Consider the following 19,916-nt stretch of genomic DNA (forward strand, 5'->3'; position numbering starts at 1 on the left):
CTGAGAATAAAATGAGTTTTCACTCTTGGTAACAGCCCATTCTCCTAGGTGTGTGATGAAGACTGCTGCTGTGCCTCCAGGACCATGGGAACCTGTGCTTACAATATCTGCTTATGATAATGAGCCTGCCTCTGTGGTGGAAGAGCAGTGGAGGGAAACTCCACTCCTAGTGAGAAATGTCCTGAACATGGATGGCAGCAGGCTCACAGCACACCTTCTACGTGTTGGGGCAGAGGCTGTTCTCTCGCTGTTCCATAGTTCCTCTTCTCATTGAGGCCTGCTCTTACAAGTCATCTGGGTTTGCAGCCACACTGACCACAGCCACAGTTTCCAACTCTAGACTGTAGTTCCTCTACTGTTTAACATTTCCAGTGGCTTCCTTTTAACCAGAGGACAAATTCAGCTTTCTTCTGTGGTTTACAAAGCCATTCATCATGAAGCCTTGCCTGTTGCTCTTTGTTCCCTCACGTGGCTTAGTTTTAGTGGGTTTTACGTATTCAGATTGCCCACTGCTCACAGTTCCCACCCACATGAACCTTTTCCAGTCCTCCTTTAGGACTCAGGGTTATGTCACATCTGTTGAGACAAGTTCTTTCTCTCTCTCTTCCTCTCCCTGTCTCTCTGTCTCTCTGTGTGTCTCACTCTCTGTCTCTGTCTCTCTGTCTGTCTGTCTCTGTCTGTCTCTGTCTGTCTGGCTGTCTGTCTCTGTCTGTCTCTCTGTCTCACACTCTCTCTGTGTCCCTCTGTCTCTCTGACTCTGTCTCTCTCTCTCTCTCGGATCACAGATCTGATCGGAAGGGCAGAGAAAGGCTGCGGCAGTTCTTTATTGTTCTGTGTAAGTGTTCCCCAATAAAACGCCCATTTATCGTTTATCTTGGGTCTGGTGAAATCACTATCACCACACCTTCACTTGTCTGTCTTCCCTAGAGCCACCCTGCAGGTGCTGTGACAGTAGGAATTACGTCTACATCATAAGTCCAAGTTTACCCTTAGGAAAGTGCTTGGGTTATAGGTGGTTTTAATAAGTATTTATTGAAAAGTTATTTGTTGTTGGGGCTGGGGCGATGGCTCAGTGGTTAAGAGCACTTACTGCTCTAGGGTTCCTGGTAACTTTCTAGAACTCTAGCTCCAGGGGATCTGGCGCCCTCTGTTGATCCCCATAGGCACCCGCATGCAAGTGCACATAGATGCACACCCACCCTACCCATACCTAAAATTAAAATCATTTTTTTTTAAATTTAGGGGCCGGAGCGATGGCTCACAAGTTAAGAGTGCAGTTTGCTCTTCCAGGGGACCCAGGTTCAATCTGCAGCACACACATAGCAGCAGCTCAAAACTGTCCATCATTCAAGTTGCAGGGCGTCCAACACTTTCTGCTCACTTCCCCTGGCACTGCACATATATGGTGCACTGTAGAAGATTTTCTTCATTTATCTCAGTCCCATTGGACCTGTTTTCCTCCACCCACCAGCTCCCACAGCTGCTTAAGAAATAAGCACTCTGAGACTTAATATTAGATGGCTCAGGCTTCTTACTGGCTAGCTCTCTCTTTAATTATTGACCCATTTCTATTCATCTGTGTATTTACACGAGGCCTGGCTTACTGGTGATGCCCAGGTATCCTGCCCCTCTGGCAGCTACATGGCAACTGTCCTCTGTCTTTCTTTTCCCCGTCTCTTTGTTCGGAATTCCTGCCTCATGGGGGTTGTCCTTTTGTATATGTTTATCTTATTGGTTGATGAATAAAACACTGTTGGCAGCAGGATAGGTGGGTCTAGGAGATGAGGAGAATTCTGGGAGGTGTATGGCAGAGAGGAGACCTCAAGTGATTCCCGGGAAGAAAGGACGCAAGTCAGGCATTCTCTGGTAAGATAAGACTGTGTAGAAATACATAGATTAGTAGTTATGGGTTAATAATTAACATAGAGCTAGCCAATAAGAAGCCCTAGTCATCGGCCAACATTTTTTTTCAGATTTTTTTATTTGAATTAGAAACAAGATTGTTTTACATGACGATCTCAGTTCCCTTCTCCCTCCCATCCTCCCCTGCCATCCCCCCCAACTAAAACCCTACCTATCACATATCCTTTCTGCTCCCCCTGGATGGTGAGGCCTTCCATAGGGTGTCATCAGAGTCTATCGTATCCTTTGGGATAGGGCCTAGGCCTACCCCATGTGTCTTGGCTCAGGGAATATCCCTCTATGTGGAATGGGCTCCCAAAGTTCACACCTATGCTAGAGATAAGTATTGATCTACTACAGGAGGTCCTGTAGATTTCAGGGGTTTCCTCAATGAAATCCATGTTCCTGGGGTCTGGATCAGTCCCATGCTGGTATCCCAGCTATCAGTCTGGGGAGCAAGAGCTCCCTGATGTTCAGGTCAGCTGTTTCTGTGGGTTTCACCAGCCTGGTCTGGACCCCTTTGCTCTTCACTCATCCTTCTCTGCATCTGGATTCCAGTTCAGTTCAGTGATAAGTTGTGGGTGTCCAGCCAATAGTTTGATAACCAATATAAATCTTTGTGTGTTTATTTGGGGGTCTCAAGGGCAGCATGACTCTGCTGGGACAAAGAACCTCTCGAAACACCTGCCTTCTTAAATTCTGCCTGTCCATTGGCCAAAACAGCTTTTATTCATCAACCGATAAAAGCAACACGTATTTGTGCACAGATATACATGCAGGCAAAACACACACGCACATAAAGTGATTTCACGTCTGTTCTCTGGCAGGATACTTGGAGCAGCAAGCTGGCTTACGAATCAGGAGGTAAATCTTTCAGCTACTGCTCCAGTGCCAGGCCTGTCTGTCTCCCATCAGGATGATCATGGACTAACCCTCTAAAACTATAAGTATGCCCCCAATTAAATGTTGTCTTTTATAAGCATTGCCTCAGTCACGGTGTCTATTCACAGCAATAGAACAGTCACTAAGACACCAAGTATGGTGCCACATGCTTGTGAGCCCAGTACAGGGGAGGTGGATGCAGAGAGACTAGGGGTTCAAGCTCATCTCTGGCTACACAGTGAATTAAATGCTGTCCCAAAATGCTGCTTCCAAAAATATGCCTATAAGCCTGGCGTTGGTGGTGCACACCTTTAACCCCAGCACTCGGGAGGCAGAAGCAGTTGGATCTCTGTGAGTTCAAGGCTGACTTGGTCTCCAGAGTGAGTGCCAGGATAGGCTCCAAAGCCACAGAGAAACCCTGTCTTGAAAAACCAAAAAAAAAAAAATGCCTATAGTTTGATTCATTACATATAATTTGGAATCTACATATTCTCCTTTGGTCTGTATGGTATCTCTCTAAGTCATTTCTATAGTCATCTCCACTCTACATAGGAGGGCATCAGATGGACAGAAGTAAAATTGATTTGTGGACAGCTAGCAAGTGTTAGACACTGAGTGGAGTTCCAGCCAACTCGAGAGGTTAAACGCTTCCACACCCATGAACCTTACAGCTGTTGGGAGTGTTATAAAATAATCTGATGGCTTAATCAGCATCTGGCTTATATTAAGAACTGAATACAGTGAGCAGCCATTTTTATTTTCCTTGAAGAAGTGCTAAAAAGAAAATCACCCTTAATGCTGTGAGCTGTGGAGTGTGTTACAGTTCACATCTGGGTCCCTGAAAGTTTCTTGTGACCACTAAGTAAGGCGTGAGTCAGGAGACGGAAGGCAGAGTGGCGTGGGGTCTGGCCACAGTCACTCTAAGTGGAACAAGCGGCCCCATCACCAGAGAGAATTGCCTGACAGGCCCAACAGGCAATAGAGGATTTTATGGGACACCTGAAGTGCTGCTTAGTGTAGGAAGAAAGAAAAGGAACACCCCGAGTCTGGCAACAGGTGCCATTACCTTGTTTGCTTTAACAGATGTCCACTGGCATCTTCCAGGAACAGGCATTGCAGAATCGGGTTTTTCTTTTTGAACTCACAATATTGCAATGTTGGTGCTATTTTTTATTTTTCACAACACCCCAAGGTAAGAGATAAGGGAAAGATAGAGGGAGAGGGAAGGAGGGAGGGAGGGAGACAGAGAGAGAGGGAAGGAGGGAGGGAGGGAGGAGGGAGGGGGAGGAGAGGGGAGGTTTCATTTTAGATCCGGCTAACTTCACTTCGAACCAAAAAACTTGGTTTGGATTTTAGGATTTCAGTGAACTTTCTAAAAATTCACAGCCAAATAATTGAAGAAGATGATCGATCACCCAGAACAGGTCCTTTGAGGATCCAGGACCCAAAAGGAAGGAAGAGCTGCTGTGTCCTGGGCATTAGAAGAACTGAGCCAGGTGCAGATTAAATGGTGCGTGCATTAAATCCTAGAACCTGAGAGGCAGAGGCAGGCAGATTTCTGTGAGTTTGAGGCTGGCCTGGTCTACAGAGCAAGTGCCAGGATAGCTAGGACTACACAGAGAAACCCTGTCTCAAAAAACAAACAAACAAACAAACAAACAAACAAACAAACAAACATATCCTCACTTCAAATTAGTTTAGGCAAACTAGAGGGAAGGTAGCTGTTCCAGGGACCCAGAGGCGGGGCCAGCATTGGAGTCCAGCCTTCTTGATTCTGTAGTCATTGTATCTTCTTTGTTGATGCCTCCCTGGAGTACAGGGGACACCATCAGCTGCACAGATCAGTTGCACAGCCCCGGACCACACGCCCTTTCAGATCATTTTGGCGGGGAGTTAACTGGAGATCTCCTCTAGGAACAGCAACTATGATGGGGGGATGTCCTTCTGTATGTATGTTTCCCTTATTAGTTGATGAATAAAACACTGATTGGCCAGCAGCCAGACAGGAAGATAGGCAGGGCTACCAGACAAGGAGAAGGCTGGGGAGAAGAGGGCAGCGAGAAGCCACCAGAGAGATGCCATGCTGTTGAAGGAGTAACATGCCAGATTACAGGTAAGCCACAGCCTCGTGGTAATACGTAGCTTAATAGAAATGGGTTAATAATTAAGAGAGACCTAGCCTGTAAGAATCTTAAGCCATTGTCCAAACAGTTTATATTTAATTTAAGTCTCTGTCTGTTTATTTGGGGCTAAACAGCCATGGGATCAGGTGGAACAGAAACTCCATCGTCAGAACTAAGGCTACAGTACTCCTTGGCAAACAGTTCCCATTGCAGGATGCCATCAGTGCATCATGATGGCAATGTCAGCAGCCACCCAACAATCCTTGCTTCCTGGTGATGGTATGGATTTCTCCCCAGACGCAAGAAGCTCTACCTGGTTTTGTAAGTCAGCTTTCCCTTGGGGAATTTGTTCAGGAAGGGAGGAGATGTTCCCAGTACCTGTCCAGGTCCTGGCTGGACACAGAGTGATGGGAAGCCAGGTCATGAGACACTTCCCCCCACACTTTTATCTCCTGTGGAGCTTCTCAGGATATCCTCCTCCTCCCCTTTAACCCCTTACCCTTTGCTCTGTACTGTTCCTCCCAGTCCTGAGGATTGGACTTAGGACCTTTAGCCTGCCAGGCAAGCAGCCTAACACTCTGCTGCACCCCCAGCCTCCCACTGCAGTCTTGATAATTTTTTTTTTAGTCAACATCAAATCTGTATCCAAATCAGTATTTACTGACTACATTAATTAATGAAATTCTACTCACAGTTGAACCTTGATTTCCACCATTTATAGGCTGCATTGGACACACACACACACACACACACACACACACACACACACTGAGCAGCAGTAGTATGACCGCCTATAAAATGGAAGACAAAAGGTTCCAGAGATGTCAAGATAGAATCTCTCAGGGTCCAGAGAAAGAATTACCTGAAGTTGGCACTCTCAGGGAATTCAGAAGCTTAGTGACAGTCCGGTCCAGCTACCTTCCTAGTGTTGTCTGTGTTCCTGTAACCCAGTCTTGAGTCTAGTTCAGACCTCTGATTCAGGAACATTGGTCTGATTCCTCATTCTTGGCCTTTCTCGGTGACATGGGCACTTTTGACATTTTTTGTTGCTTTGGCTTCATGGCCCTGGCTTCTTCCTTCCACATGGCAAAGCCAGATCTGTGCCAATATGATTGAGTGGTATTTATTTGGAAAGGTGCCTGACAAAAGAGAGCAAAGATGAAGATGTTAGGGGTTTGTTTCCTGAAGATTTGTCACCTCCCAAGTTCCTATGACTTAGTCTAGAAAAATGTTATTGTTTCTAGATAAGCCACTGAAGTTTCAGACTGAACTATGAGCCATCTGCCAGGAATGAATGCCTGTCTGACATTAGACCAATTGCCTCCATACCATGACACTTATAAGAAATAGTCAGCTCTTTAATAGAATGAAAACAAAGCATTCCAGGGCCAATTAAAAAATACATTATTTTAATTTTTAGGGGAAAAGAATTCTTTAAAGGGAATTGTCAACGATCAAAACTGGTTGATAAATCATACGTGTAGCTATGTAATTAAACATTCCCATTCAGAGCCCTGTAATTAGAGCTCTTCGTCTACTTACTCATAATGAATCATTCCCGCTAATATGCTAAGTGAAGAAAAGAGTCGGGAGAAGAATTCAGAGATGCATCTAGGCTGGACGTCTGGAGAACCCAGTCAGGGTTGCCGAAGTTGTGTTGCCCGCAAAGTGTGGGGTTTCAGCGAATCATGGTGTTTACCTGAGCCATTGTGTCCTTAGCTGGCAACAGGGTAACTTCTACCAGAGTTCATTCTGAAGCCTGTTGGAAGCTTGGGTGTGGCAGCACTTTGCAGATCTTCCAACAATGTCAAGTCCTGATCTGTACCTATGGGGCTTTCTGCTTCTTGCTCCAGGGCAGGCCCTCTGTGGGTAGGAGGAAGAAGACTTTAAGGCACAGGATCAGCTCTTATGGAGCAGAGAAGAAAAGCTGGACCAGTCTGTGATTGACAGTGCCGTGTGAGATGGCAGAGATGGGCTGGCAATGTGGGTGGTAGAGGCATGACTGGTACAGAAAGAGGCAGGAAGGAGTTTAGTAGATGCACTGCAGGTCAGCCACAATTGGCAAGAGAATGGAGAAACACGACACAGAGCTTTCAAAGGGCCTGCTTACAGTCTTTTTATTTGTTTATTTATTGTTTGTTTGTTTGTTTGTTTGAGATGGGGTTTCTCTGTGGCTTTGGTGCCTGTCCTGGAACTCGCTCTTTGTAGACAAGGCTGGTCTTGAACTCACAGAGATCTGCCTGCCTCTGCCTCCCGAGCACTGGGATTAAAGGCCTGTGCTGCTGCTGCCTGGTGCTTACTATCTTTGTAATTAAATTTATCTATTTGGGGAAGGTGCCACCATGCAAGTGTGGACAGAAAAGGATGTCTTAGTGCAATCAGTTCTCTCCTTCCATCATGGGCTTCCACAGACAGAATTTGGGCTGAGCTCTTGGTGGCTGGCAGGCACCTTTACCCCTGAGCTATCTTCCCGGACCCTGAAATGACTGATTTCATAGGGGTTCTACATGACCAGGCAGGCAGGGTTTAGGCGTCCCAGTGTCCGGGGGCAACTGCTTTTGGGGATTATTGTGGTTAGCAGCAGTTTGGCATTGAGACAGTGGTGGTCTGGCAGAGCCAGAAACCTAGGTAAGGTAGAGCCAAACATGACTGACAAAATAAATAAATAAACAACAAATAAATAAATGATATTCTGATGTACTCGTAGATCGGTAATCATCAGAGAGCTTTCCTCCGGCAGCAGATGGGAGTGGATGCAGAGCCCACAGCCACACATCATGCAGAGAGTCTAAAGTAGAGCTCTCCATCAGGCCCCTCCCTTCAGAGATCAGGGAGTCAGAGGGGATGGAGGACACAGGACAAAATGACACACTGAAAGAACTAAGCAGGGCTCACATGTGCTTATGGAGAATGAAGCTGTAGGCATGGAGACTGCAAAGGTGTGCACCAGGTCCTCTGTGTGTAGGTTATTGCTGTTAGCGTGTTGTTTTTGTGGAACTCCTCCAACAGTGGGGGCCGGTGTGTCTCTGACTCTTTTTGCCTGCTCTCAGGACTCTTTTCCTCCAATTGGTTGCCATGTCCAGCCTTGATATGAGGAGGCCTTTTGCCTTGTCTGATTGTATTTGCTTTGTCGTGTTTGGTTGTTTTCTCTTGGAGACCTTCTCTGTTTTGAAGGGAGAAGAGGGGTGGAAATGGGGGAGAGGGAAGATGTAGGGGGGTTGGGGGCTGAGAGGAGTGGAGGGAGGGAAACTGTGATGGGATGCATTATATGAGAGAAGAATCTATTTTCTCCCTCCCCCTCCCTCCCTCCCTCCCTCCCTCTACCTCCTCCCCCTCCCTCCCTCTCCCCCTCTTTCTTTCTTTCTTTCTTTCTTTCTTTCTTTCTTTCTTTCTTTCTTTCTTTCTTTCTTTCCGAGACAGGGTTTCTCTGTGGCTTTGGAGGCTGTCCTGGAACTAACTCTTGTAGACCAGGCTGGTCTGGAACTCACAGAGATCCTCCTGCCTCTGCCTCCCGAGTGCTGGGATTAAAGGAGTGCGCCACCAACGCCTGGCAAGAAGAATATATTTTCAATGAAAAAGAAAAGAAAGAAGGAAGGGAGGAAGGGAGGGAGGGAGAGAGGAAGGGAGGAAGGAAGGAAGGAGAGAAAAAAAGAGGGGCAGGCTCACCATGACTACATGCTCTGACTATGTCTTTCCCACGTTTTCCCCTGATGGATCAATACTGTCAGATCTTTGTCATTGCAGTGGGGGTCTTTTCTCTAGCAGCATCTTTGACCTAGGTGTGACGACATGCTGGCTTCACCTACTATTACTGGTCTGACAGGAGTTTATGAGTTTGCGAGGATGACAAACAGAGTGGGGATAATAGTCAGTGTGGAGGTTCCTCAACAAAACTGAAAACAGAGCTCCCATGTGACCGAGCTGTACTGCTCAGGCACAGCTATACTTTGCTGTAAGTCAATAAACCACAGCATGTGCAATCCACATCTATTGCTGCATTATCCACCAAGAGCTAAGAAACAGAATCAGCCTAAAGAATATATGTTGCATATGCACAATGGAAACTTAATTAGATTTTAAAAAATGAAATTATGCAAGAAAATGGAGGCAACGTGAAATTATAATGTTAAACAAGATAAGTCAAACTCAGAAAGATAAACATCACATACTTATTTATTGTTTTTTCGAAACACTGTTTTACTGTGTAGCCCTGGCTGTCTTGGAGCTGGCTTTGTAGACCAGGCTGGCCTTGAACTTACAGAATTTCACCGGCCTCTGCCTCCCAAGTGCTAGGATTAAAGGTGTGCACCACCACTGCTCTATTTAAATATCACATTTTGAAAAAAGATAGATTTATTTGTTATGTATAGTGTTCTATCTGCATGTATGCCTGCAGGCCAGAAGAGGGCACCAGATCTCACTACAGAAGGTTTCAAGCTACCATGTGGTTGCTGGGAATTGAACTCTGTACCTCTGGAGAATCAACCAATGTCTTAACATCTGAGGCATCTTTCCAGCCCCCACAAATAGCACATATTTATTTATTTATTTGTTTTTTTGAGATAGGGTTTCTCTGTGTAGCTTTGGAGCCTAACCTGGCACTTGCTCTGGAGACCAGGCTGGCCTTGAACTTACAGAGATCCATCTGTCTCTGCCTCCTGAGTGCTGGGATTAAAAGCATGGGCCACCGACGCCCAGCAATAACACACCTTTTATATGAGGCATGTATGTGTGTATATTTGTGTGTATGTATGTGTATTTGTATGTATGTGTGTGTGTTTGTGTATATGTGTTTGTGTGTATGTGTGTATGTATGTTTATGTTTGTATGTATGTGTGTGTGTGTGTTTGTGCATATGTGTGTATGTGTGTGTTTGTGCATATGTGTGTGTGTGTGTGTTTGTGCATGTGTGTGTGTGTGTTTGTGCATATGTGTGTTTGTGTGTGTGTGTGTGTGTGTGTGTGTGTTACACAAGTAGAAAGGGGACATAAGAGGGAAGAAGAGACCTTAAGAGATGGGATGGTGGGGAGGAAAAGGCAGAGCAATGGAATATAGCAACATGGAAGAAGGGTGGGGAGGAAGGCAGCAGGTTAGGCATGAATAAGAATAAAGTATGATGGCAGATACATATATTTAAATTTTTTTCAAGTAGTGTCTCACTGTGTAGCCCTGATTGGCCTAGGTCTTGCTGTGTAGACCAGGCTGGCTACAAATTCCCAGAGATCTGCCTGCCCCTACCCCTGCCTCTGAGTGGTGGGATTAAAGATATGTGCCACTGTGCCTGGTCCCAAGGACATATATGAATGAAATTGTGGTCCTTCCAGCATGATGGAACCCCAGTGTCAGGGGACAAGGACTTGTTGGACATACCATCCACTGTCAGAACTTCTGCCTGAGACACTCAGTACTGGACAAGTGACTGTGACTCACCCTGAAGTTTCAGTGCCACTTGTTTGTAAATCCTTGTACACAGCTCCTGACTCTGCTGCCAACCTTGTAAACTGCCAAGCTAGCATAAATACGTGGTGATCAGTGTGTCTATAAGCAGAATCAAAAAGTAGCCTTGGTGGTGGCTACTTTCTCTGTGACATCGCACTTTTTGATGGTCCTTAAAAATACAGTTAGCATGATTTGGCAAGGTAGGTAAAGGTGCATGCAACCAAACATGACAACCTAAGTTGTACGCCAAGACCCACATAGCAGAGGGACGAACTGACAATTACAAGTAGTCTTGCACCTGCATGTGTATACCAGGACACACTGTTGTTCACACACACACACACACACACACACACACTTCTAAAATGTAAGACAAATGCACGTGGCATCAAAGTAGAAAGGAGCCAGGTGAGAGAGTGCACAAGAGGGCAGAGGAGGGGATGTGTGGGAGTAAAATCAATTACGACACACAAGGTTTGAAAATGCTATTATGGGACTGGAGAGATTTCTCAGTGGGTAAAAGCATGGACTGCTTACACAGCAGAGCAAGCTTGGTCCCGGCACCCACATCAGGAGGCTAACAATTGCCTGTGCCTCTCTCTAGTTAGCTCCAGGGGAATCAATGACACACACACACACACACACACAGAAAATAAGCAAATAAATAAATACAATTGTGAAAAAATGAAATGTCACCTAATTCTTCGTATGCCAACTTAAACAATTAAAATTTAAAGATACAGGTTGTAGGTTGGGGACGTAGCTCAGCAGATAGAACACTTGTCTAGAATGCCAAAAGCTCTGGTTTTGATCCCAGCACCACGTAAGCCAGGTGTAGTGGAACACACCTGTAATGCCAGTGTTCAGAAGGCGGAGGCAGGAGAATCAGAATTACAAAGTCATCCTGGACTACATAGCTAGCTGGAGATCAGTTTGGACCACATGAGACCCTTTCTCTAAATAAATCGATATATGGAGATGGTGGGATGTCTTAGTCCGTTAAATACTTGTATGAGCATTAGGGCCCGAGTTCAAATCCTTAACACCCATGTAACAAGCTTAGCATGCTGGTGTTCAACCATAGTCCCAGTGCTGCAGCAAGGAGGTTGGCTGTCAGTCTTTCAGAATCAGTGAGAGACCTCAAAAATCAGGCGGAGAATGGTGGAGAACCAGTGTCAACCTCTGGATGACACATGCATGCATACATATGTGCAGATGCAACTGTGTGAACTCAAGTACATACTCACAGTAACACAATCCACCACACGCACAAACACACACACACACACACACACACACACACACACACACACACACGCACGCACGCACGCACGCATGCACACTCACACACACACACACACACACACACGCACGCACGCACGCACGCACACACACACACACACACACGCACACGCACACACAGACACACACACACACACACACACACACACACATACGCACACACAGACACACACACACAGACACACACAGGCACACACACACACACACACACACACACACACACACACACACACACGCACACAGTAGGTAAGTAAATAGATTTGAGTTGCATGGTAGTGTTTGCTCTTCCACTGAGCCATGGGTATTCGGGCAGTTGCTGGTAGCATTTTTGAAGTGTATGTGGGGTCTGATTAATTCCCAGTCTTTGGCTTTCATCATATTAGTACCCTGTGAAAATAGAACGACACATATATCCATAATAAATCAGATATGGTATAATACTTCATCAACAGATTTGGAGTTGGGTGGCTGGGGAACTGGAGACAATGGTGACAGAGGAGTGTGGATACATGCCCATGTTGTATGTCACTGTTCCTCACTCTGAAGTAGCTCAAGGTAGCTCCGAGGAGGCAAATGGACTCTGAGGACAAGTGAGACACTCCACTGAAGAGCACCTACTGCAATGGTCATATTTACTCTTTTGATGCTCTCAGCAGAATCCAGAGCAAACCCAGGTGCAGTAGATGCCTGCCATTGAGTTCCTTCATCTGTTAAGTGAAAATAATGCCATTTCCACAGTGACCAATCGACAGGATAATCACAAGCTAAGAGTCTCTGGGGAAAGACCTTCCTCTATTAAAATTTGCAGTCAGAGCTGGCAGGGTGGTTCAGCAGGTAAAGATGTTTGCTGGCAAGCCTGACAATTCAAATTCAACCCCCAGTACCCTTACAGTAGAAGCAGAGAGTCCGTTCCACAAGTTGCCCTCCGACCTTCACAAGCACGCTGTGGCATGTGCATATGTAAATAAATAACAGAAATAAAACTTTAAGGTGAAAAACAAACATTTACCATTTGTTCTCTCACCTTCACAAGCATGCTTTGACACGTGCACACATACATAAATAGATATAAAAATTTTAAAGTGAAAAACAAATATTAAGCTTCATTTATTTTTGTGATTCACATGTAATACATGTCCAAACTCCAGAAAAGGATAAACAAGAATATTTAAAAACCAGCTATAGTTGAGCCATGTGGAGAAAACCACTTAAGTCAAGGTGTGGGTGAATTTCCACGTGATCTGAAACTATAATGCAAACAACATGGAATCAAAAAGCAGTGTCTGTTAGCAGAGGCTAACTTGCACCCATGTCTACCATGTGCCCGGCAGTGTGCTAATCCCTGAAGACTCATTACCTCAGTTAATGCTGAACAACACTGTGGAGCATGGGCTTCAACCTTGACTATATACCAGAGGCACCAAGAGCATCGTTTTTGTTGGTCAGTTACAGACAGTGTCTCATTTTGTAGCCCTGGCTGGCTAGAACTCAGTACATAGATACAACTGGCCTTGAACTTGGAGATTCACCTGCCTCTGCCTTCCAAGTTCTGGGATTAGAGGTGTGTGCACCTTTAAAGATTTGACTTAGAAGTTAGAGGTCTACACCTCCAGACTAACTATGTCACAATCTGTGTAGCAAGGACTAAGGCATCAGTGTTGTTCATGTAAGGACAAGACACGGTCAAAGCTAAACATCTGCTGAGAGGTAGACTGCTGGTTTGTGCTCTCTCTTCCCTCTCTGACCTTCTGTATCCCACCCTAACCCCAGTGACTTTGAACTCCAGGTCCTCCTGCCTCTGCCTCTCCAGTGCTGGGATTACAGACTTGCACTACCACGTGGGCTTGTCAGATGTTAGGGATCGAATCCAATGCTTTATTTATGGCAGGCAAAGCTCTATCAGCTGAGCTAGATTGGCAGCCCAGCCCAGTGTTTCTCAAACATTGGTGTTTACCGCTATCCACAGGGCATTTTGTGGAAACACAGATGGCTGGGAGCTCCCCCAGAGACCCCCCACTTAGTAGTCTGTGGTAGGGTCTGAGAAATTGCAACTCTACCAAGTACCGGGGTATGAGATGCTATTGGTTTAGAAAAATGTAAGAAGCGTTGTTGGGCCAAGGTGAAAACCCAAGACATATAGAGCCAGAATGAGTCTGCAAACTGCACAACACCCAAACTTCTCTCACTCTTCCATTTCCCAGACTCGATCAGTGCCACTAGGCTAATGCCCATCCATTTGAAATAAAGTTGTAACCATGGTAACAGAGTTTCTCAACACTCTAGCCTCTCAGCACTTTCAAATGGTGATTAAGGAAAAGGCTCCTGGTTTCGACTTTGCCACAAAATAGTAATCAGAAGTGCAGATAGGTATTTTACCTGGTTCAACCCACTATTCATACGTAGCTAGCACTGGGCAACTAGAGGTAAAAATTATCCATCAAAATTCTTCTCAGGCTGCGGGTGCAGCTCAGCTCCATCGAGTGCAAAGCCCTGGGTTCCACCCCATGACTTCGTGTGCTGGCACACACCTGCAATTCCAGCACTAGGTAGGCGGAGGCAGGAGGATCAGGAGCAGCTCAATATTATTCTCAGCTACATAATGAGTGCAAAGTCAGTTTGGGCCACATGAGACCTGGTTTCAAAACAACAACAAAAGACTTGCTAAGGGAAAACTCCTTCGAGTTTGACTCATAACTGGGATTTTCATATCTATGAATGGAGAAGTTGCAGAATTGGAGTTTGAGGTCCTGATGTCCTGCCTTCTGTCTTTTTCCTATGTGTTTCCTGGTTAGTGCATCCCATGGGATTTCCTGAGATGTGATGGCGTAGAGGTTGGCCTCTGCCACGGCCGGTGTCAAACACATTCTGACTCACTTTGCCTCCTGACTTGTTACAATACTGTGTGAAAATACCTTGACCTACACACCCAGGATAAGTCAGACAGGATAGGTACTTTATCACTGGATTTGGAAGTCACATGGAATCAGAGCAATGCATGTCTACATTCAATACTGCTTCTCTCTCCTGGGCCCAGGCCTGTGACAAGCAGGGATCTGAGTTGAGAGGCCACCTGCCAAAATTTCCAGGGCCTTGTGTCCTAGGAGAAAGAATTATACCAGGGATACAGGATTTGTAATACAGACAGGGACAGACAGACAGACAGAACCTGGAAAGAGATAGAGAGGTGGCTCAGCAGTTAGGAGAATGTGCTGCTCTTGCAGAAGACTTGAATTCACTTTCAAGCACACTGGGTAGTTCACAACAACCTGTTAACTCCAGCTCCAGGGAATCCAACACCCTACTTGGAAACCTGCACACACAGTGCACAAACAAACAAACAGTCAAGAACTCATACACATAATTTAAAAAAAAACACTTTAATAAAAGCCAATAGAAATAGGGAATTTCTTTTATTTATTTAAAAAGGAAAGCTGGTGCAGAGGACTGGAGTGGGTAGTGAGCCAAGAAAAGGCACCAACTCAAAAAGCCATGGGTTTCATAAAACTGATTTACAGGTTGTTTACACCTGCTCCTTTCAAGTCTGTATGTTGTGATCTTTTCTTGCACAGGTTCTGTTGGTTGCCCATGGCAGGTGGGGAACTGTTTAGTCTTCAGCTCGGCAAGAGAGGACGAGAGTCAGGCATTCTCCGGTAATAAGACCATGTAGAAATACATAGATTAGTAGTTATGGATTAGTAATTAAGACAGAGCTAGCCAGTAAGTAGCCCTAGTCATTGGCCAAGAGCTTTATAACCAATATAGCATTTGTGTGTTCATTTGGGGATGACACAGTTGTGGGACCAGGCTGTCGGGAAGAACCATACCTAACAACTGTGTCAGGAAGCGTTGGGCCCCAGCTCTGCAGGGTCTCTGTGAGTTGCTTGTCAGCCAATAACCACAGGTGCATCCTGTTTTCTAGTCCTGCTTACAGCTCGGCCTTGCCCCACTACACTTGTGGTTTTTCCACTGTGATGTAAGTGTATATAAGGCTGCTCTCCCCCTGGAATAAGGAAGGCAAATAAAGTCGGATAGATGCACATGGCACAAGCGGCCAGACATCCTGGTTTTTAACTAAATCTCCAGGCTTTCATCCAATACTTGGACTTAGTCATGGCTGGGATGCCACAAGGAAGGAAGGGGGAATGAATGAAACCTGAAGCTTTAGGACAGTGGAGGTGATATGTGGCCATTCACCTCTGTCTTTACAGCCACACCGAGTCATGTGGAATGGATGAATCATCTCACCTTTCAGGGTTCCTTCCTCATATGTGAATGGTAGAATGGTGCATTTGTTTTTACAATCATCGTGAGGACCTTTGAATGGCCCTCATCCATGTGGCAACTTGGCACTGTTATCAGACATATGAGTCAATGCTCAACTGATCAATAACTTAATCATCACCCTCATTACCAGAGGCAAATCCAGCCTGGAGAAATGAGTAGAGGTTTCAGTTCCATTGTCACACTTAAACACTTCTTTACTGTAAGTATTCAATTCTGGGTAGGGCTGATTACTTGTGTGATCCACCGAACCCCACCTTTATAAAGTGCTAGGGCCTCATACTGCCTTACCTCAGTTAGTAGGTAAGAACTCTACCAACTGAGCCCCGCTTGATCTTATGAGAACCAAGCTAAGAACCTATGGTGGTTTTGAAAGAAAATTATGCCCCTCCCCATAGGCTCATAGGGAGTGGCAGTATTAGGAGGTGTGGCCTTGTTGGAGGAAATGTGTCACTGGGGGCAGGCTTTGAGATCTCAGACGCTCAAGTCAAGCCCAGTATGGCATTCTCTTACTGCTGCCTGTGGGTCCAGATGTAAAAATCTCAGCTACTGCTCCAGCACCATGTCTGGCTGCATTCCACCATGCTTCCTGCCACGATGAAAAAGGACTAAACCTCTGAACCTGTGAGCCAGCACCAATTAAATGTTTTCCTTTATAAGAGTTGCTGTGGTCATGGTGTCTCTTTATAGCAATAGAACCCTGACTAAGACAGAAACCAAAGGGCATGTTTATTTGGATTGTCAAACACCAACTCTGTGACTGTGGGCGAGCCACTTGACACTTCTGGCTCCAATTACTTCATCATAAATAAGAATAATAATTCCAAAAAGAGAATAATAATTCCTCATTTGCAGGGCTGGGATGTAGCTCATTTGGTAGAGTGTCTGCCTAACACACATGCAGCAAGCAGGGCTTTGATTGCTAGCCTCTGGCAAACAGAACGTGGCGGCATGACAACCACTTGTAATACTGTACTTTGGAGGTGCAGCATGAATAATAAAAACCCAGACACAGATATTGGGGTTCAAGCTGAAGATCAGAGAAGCAAAGCAGCCAGCCAGTAGCGAGTTCTCACCTCTACCAATGCTCAGACTGAATGGACAATCCACCAAACCTCAGATTGCTCCCTACCACACTGCTGCTCAGACTCACCGAGACTGCACTGAGCTTCTGCCTTATATTCCTCTCTAGTGTTGGCATTAAAGGCGGTGGTGGCACACACCTTTAATCCCAGCACTCAGGAGGCAGACACAGGAGGATCTCTGTGAGTTTGAGGTCAGCCTGGTCTGCAAAGTGAGTTCCAGGACAGGCTCCAAAGCTACACAGAGAAAACCTGTCTCAAAAAAACCCCAAACCAAATAAAAAAAAACAAAACAAAACAACAACAACCACAAGTGCTGGGATCAAAGGTGTGAACCCTGCTTCTCTTTTAGATTGATTTACTGTCCTGTAGCCCAGGGTGGCCTTGAATACGCAGACATCTATCTGTCTGTCTTCCCAGTGCTGGATCAAAGGTGTGGCCTCCACTGCCTGTCCTCTATGGCTAACTAGTGGCGTGTGTGTGTGTGTGTGTGTGTGTGTGTGTGTGTGTGTGTGTGTGTGTGTTCCTGTGCCTGCTTGAGCTCATGTACACACTACACATACATGAGTGCATTTGTGTATAAATGAGAAGATCCCCATGTGGACCCAGGGAATTGAGGCTGTCAGGATTGTGTGGTTCCTCTAACCCCTGAGCCATTTTGATGGTGTTTGCTTTCTTGATGATAACCTTCCTGACTGGGTGGGATGGAGTCACAGTGTAGCTTTGATTTGTGTTTCCACTTTGACTAACGATGCTGGACGCTTTCCGTGTGTGTTGGCTATTTGTGCTGTTTCTTTTGATGTGTCCATTCAGCTCATTTATCCATTTATTGGTTAGACTATTTGCTCTTTTGTTTAATTTTCTGAGTTCTTTATATATCCTGTATATTAATCCCCTGCCATTTAGCTGACAGAGATTTCTCTCCTGTTCTACGGGCTGTCCTTGCCCTGTTAATTTGCTGTACAGAAGATTTTTAACTTGATGAAAACCCAATTTATGTGTTCACACTATAGTGGTTTGCACCTGTTAGGTGACATGGCGCTACGTGCTGCCTCAGAGAGTTGGCTGTGTAGATAAGACCATGATTTGTTCCCATAGCTGTCACAACACACAACACAAGATCTTCTGGAAAGGGTTTTGAAGTTTGGATGTCACAGTGGGTTTGAGTAGTCTACGTGCTGCAGGGCGGGGCTGTGGATCTGGGCTGTGAAGATTAGAGAAACTGGTTGTGTCGAAGTGTGTACACCTGAAGTGTGGAGAAAAGGTGTGTGGCAGAGATGGGCGCCGGTGCCTCAGAGGCTAGAAGACTGTGTTGGAGGAAAGCGAGTTGAGCCTGCCTGAAATCCAAACCAATTCATGCCATTGCCACATGCATCTAACGTCTGCTCTGGAGGCTCTTAATGACAATTCACTCACACTACTAATGAAGGGAAAAATAATTGGGAGGCTATTAATGACAAATCATTTCTATGGCAATTATGAATTAATGAGCAATTAATAGTACTAGGGTCAGGGTTGAGGCTTTCAGCAACTTCCTTGATTACCTCGTTTGCTTTTCTCAATAGCTGTGTGAAGGAAGAATTTTCATCCCCTTGCACGTGAGGGAGGCAGAGCCTTGTTCTGCCCATGTGGTTGGTCAGAGCCAGAGGTCAAGTCAGTATTTATCTGGCCTCTAGTCTTTCATCATTGCTGCGGGGCTCTTTACTTGTTTTGAAAGTCCCTCCCTCTTCATCCCTCCTTCCTCCCTCCCTCCCTTCCTCCCTTTCTTCCTCCCTCCCTTCCTCCTTCCTCCCTCCCTCCCTTCCTCCTTCCTTCCTCCCTCCCTCCCTCCCTCCCTTCCTCCCTTTCTTCCTCCTTCCTTCCTTCCTCCCTCCCTCCTTTTCTTCCTCCTTCCTTCCTTCCTTCTTTCCTCCCTCCCTTCTTTTGAGATAGGGTTTCATGTAGCCTAGGGTGGCCTCAAGCTTGCTAAGTAGCTAAGGCTGACCTTGAACTTGTGATGCTCCTGCCTCCATCTCTGAAGGACTGAGGTTACAGGAGTGATTTCTGCGTTGGGGGCAATGGACTCAGGGCTCTGTGCGTCCATCCGTCTGTCTACTCAGTTCTCTCCACTCTACACCCCAGTCCCACGTTTTCTCTATTTCTGTCTCGGAGGTCATGTTAGAGGTCATGTCAGGTAATTGCCAAGTGCCAGTTAAAATACCATTTCCTTCCTAAAGTCTTTCCTACACCCCCAGCAGGAATGTCCCCACTTTCTGGTCAGTCTTAGTTATTTGGTTCCAACAATGTCTTCTCCCTAGGAATTGGTTCTGGGAACATCTGCCGACAATTACACTCTAGGACCCAAAGAATAGTTCTGAAAACCAATAACCACTAAGAGAAAACACATGTACAAAATGCACACAGCTCCTTAGATTCTATTTCCATTAGGAGGTTAAAACAAGAGCCAGGAAAGCTGGGGGAACAAGGGGCCTCAGAAGTTCTTTACAAGATGTCAGGATGACCAGGGAGAAAGCAGGTGAGAATAAACCCAATGTCTCAGAGCCTCACTGGTTTGTAGAGCACCCTCAGTCTCCTTGCCCTTTAAACAGATAACAGGAGAGCTGAAAGGGTAAAGGGCCAGTAGTTACTCTGAGGCCATTGTCCCCAATGCTCTAGGGAGTTTGGAGGTAAGTCCCATTAATGTTAATGGAAGTTACAAGTGTAATTCCCCTTTTTCATCTCAGAGAGAATAGAGCTTTATACTACTTGGGTAATTATGGTACTGGTACTGTTTTGTTTTGTCTCCTGCCCACCCCCCCACCTCCCAGTTAACTTTTTCACCTGCTTTTCCTGCCTTGGACTCTTAAGAAAAGGAGCCCAATTCTTCTTCCTTCGAAAAAAAGGAAAATTGCCAAAATATCTGAGA

The 19,916-nt window shown here is 45.7% G+C and overlaps 1 protein-coding gene across 1 annotated transcript in view; it reads left to right on the plus strand.

Moving 5' to 3' along the window:
* The first annotated feature begins 4,847 nt into the window (after positions 1 to 4,847).
* Positions 4,848 to 19,916, plus strand: part of Shtn1 (shootin 1) — a 196,832-nt gene continuing 181,763 nt past the window's right edge. The window contains exons 1-2 of the mRNA XM_027406873.2: positions 4,848 to 4,897; positions 5,042 to 5,228. Of these exons, the coding sequence (XP_027262674.1) occupies positions 5,138 to 5,228 (91 nt within the window). The 5' untranslated portion in view covers positions 4,848 to 4,897; positions 5,042 to 5,137. The remainder of the gene's footprint in view (positions 4,898 to 5,041; positions 5,229 to 19,916) is intronic.

This window comes from Cricetulus griseus, chromosome 3, assembly GCF_003668045.3.
Source record: "Cricetulus griseus strain 17A/GY chromosome 3, alternate assembly CriGri-PICRH-1.0, whole genome shotgun sequence".
Classification (NCBI taxonomy): Eukaryota; Metazoa; Chordata; class Mammalia; order Rodentia; family Cricetidae; genus Cricetulus; species Cricetulus griseus.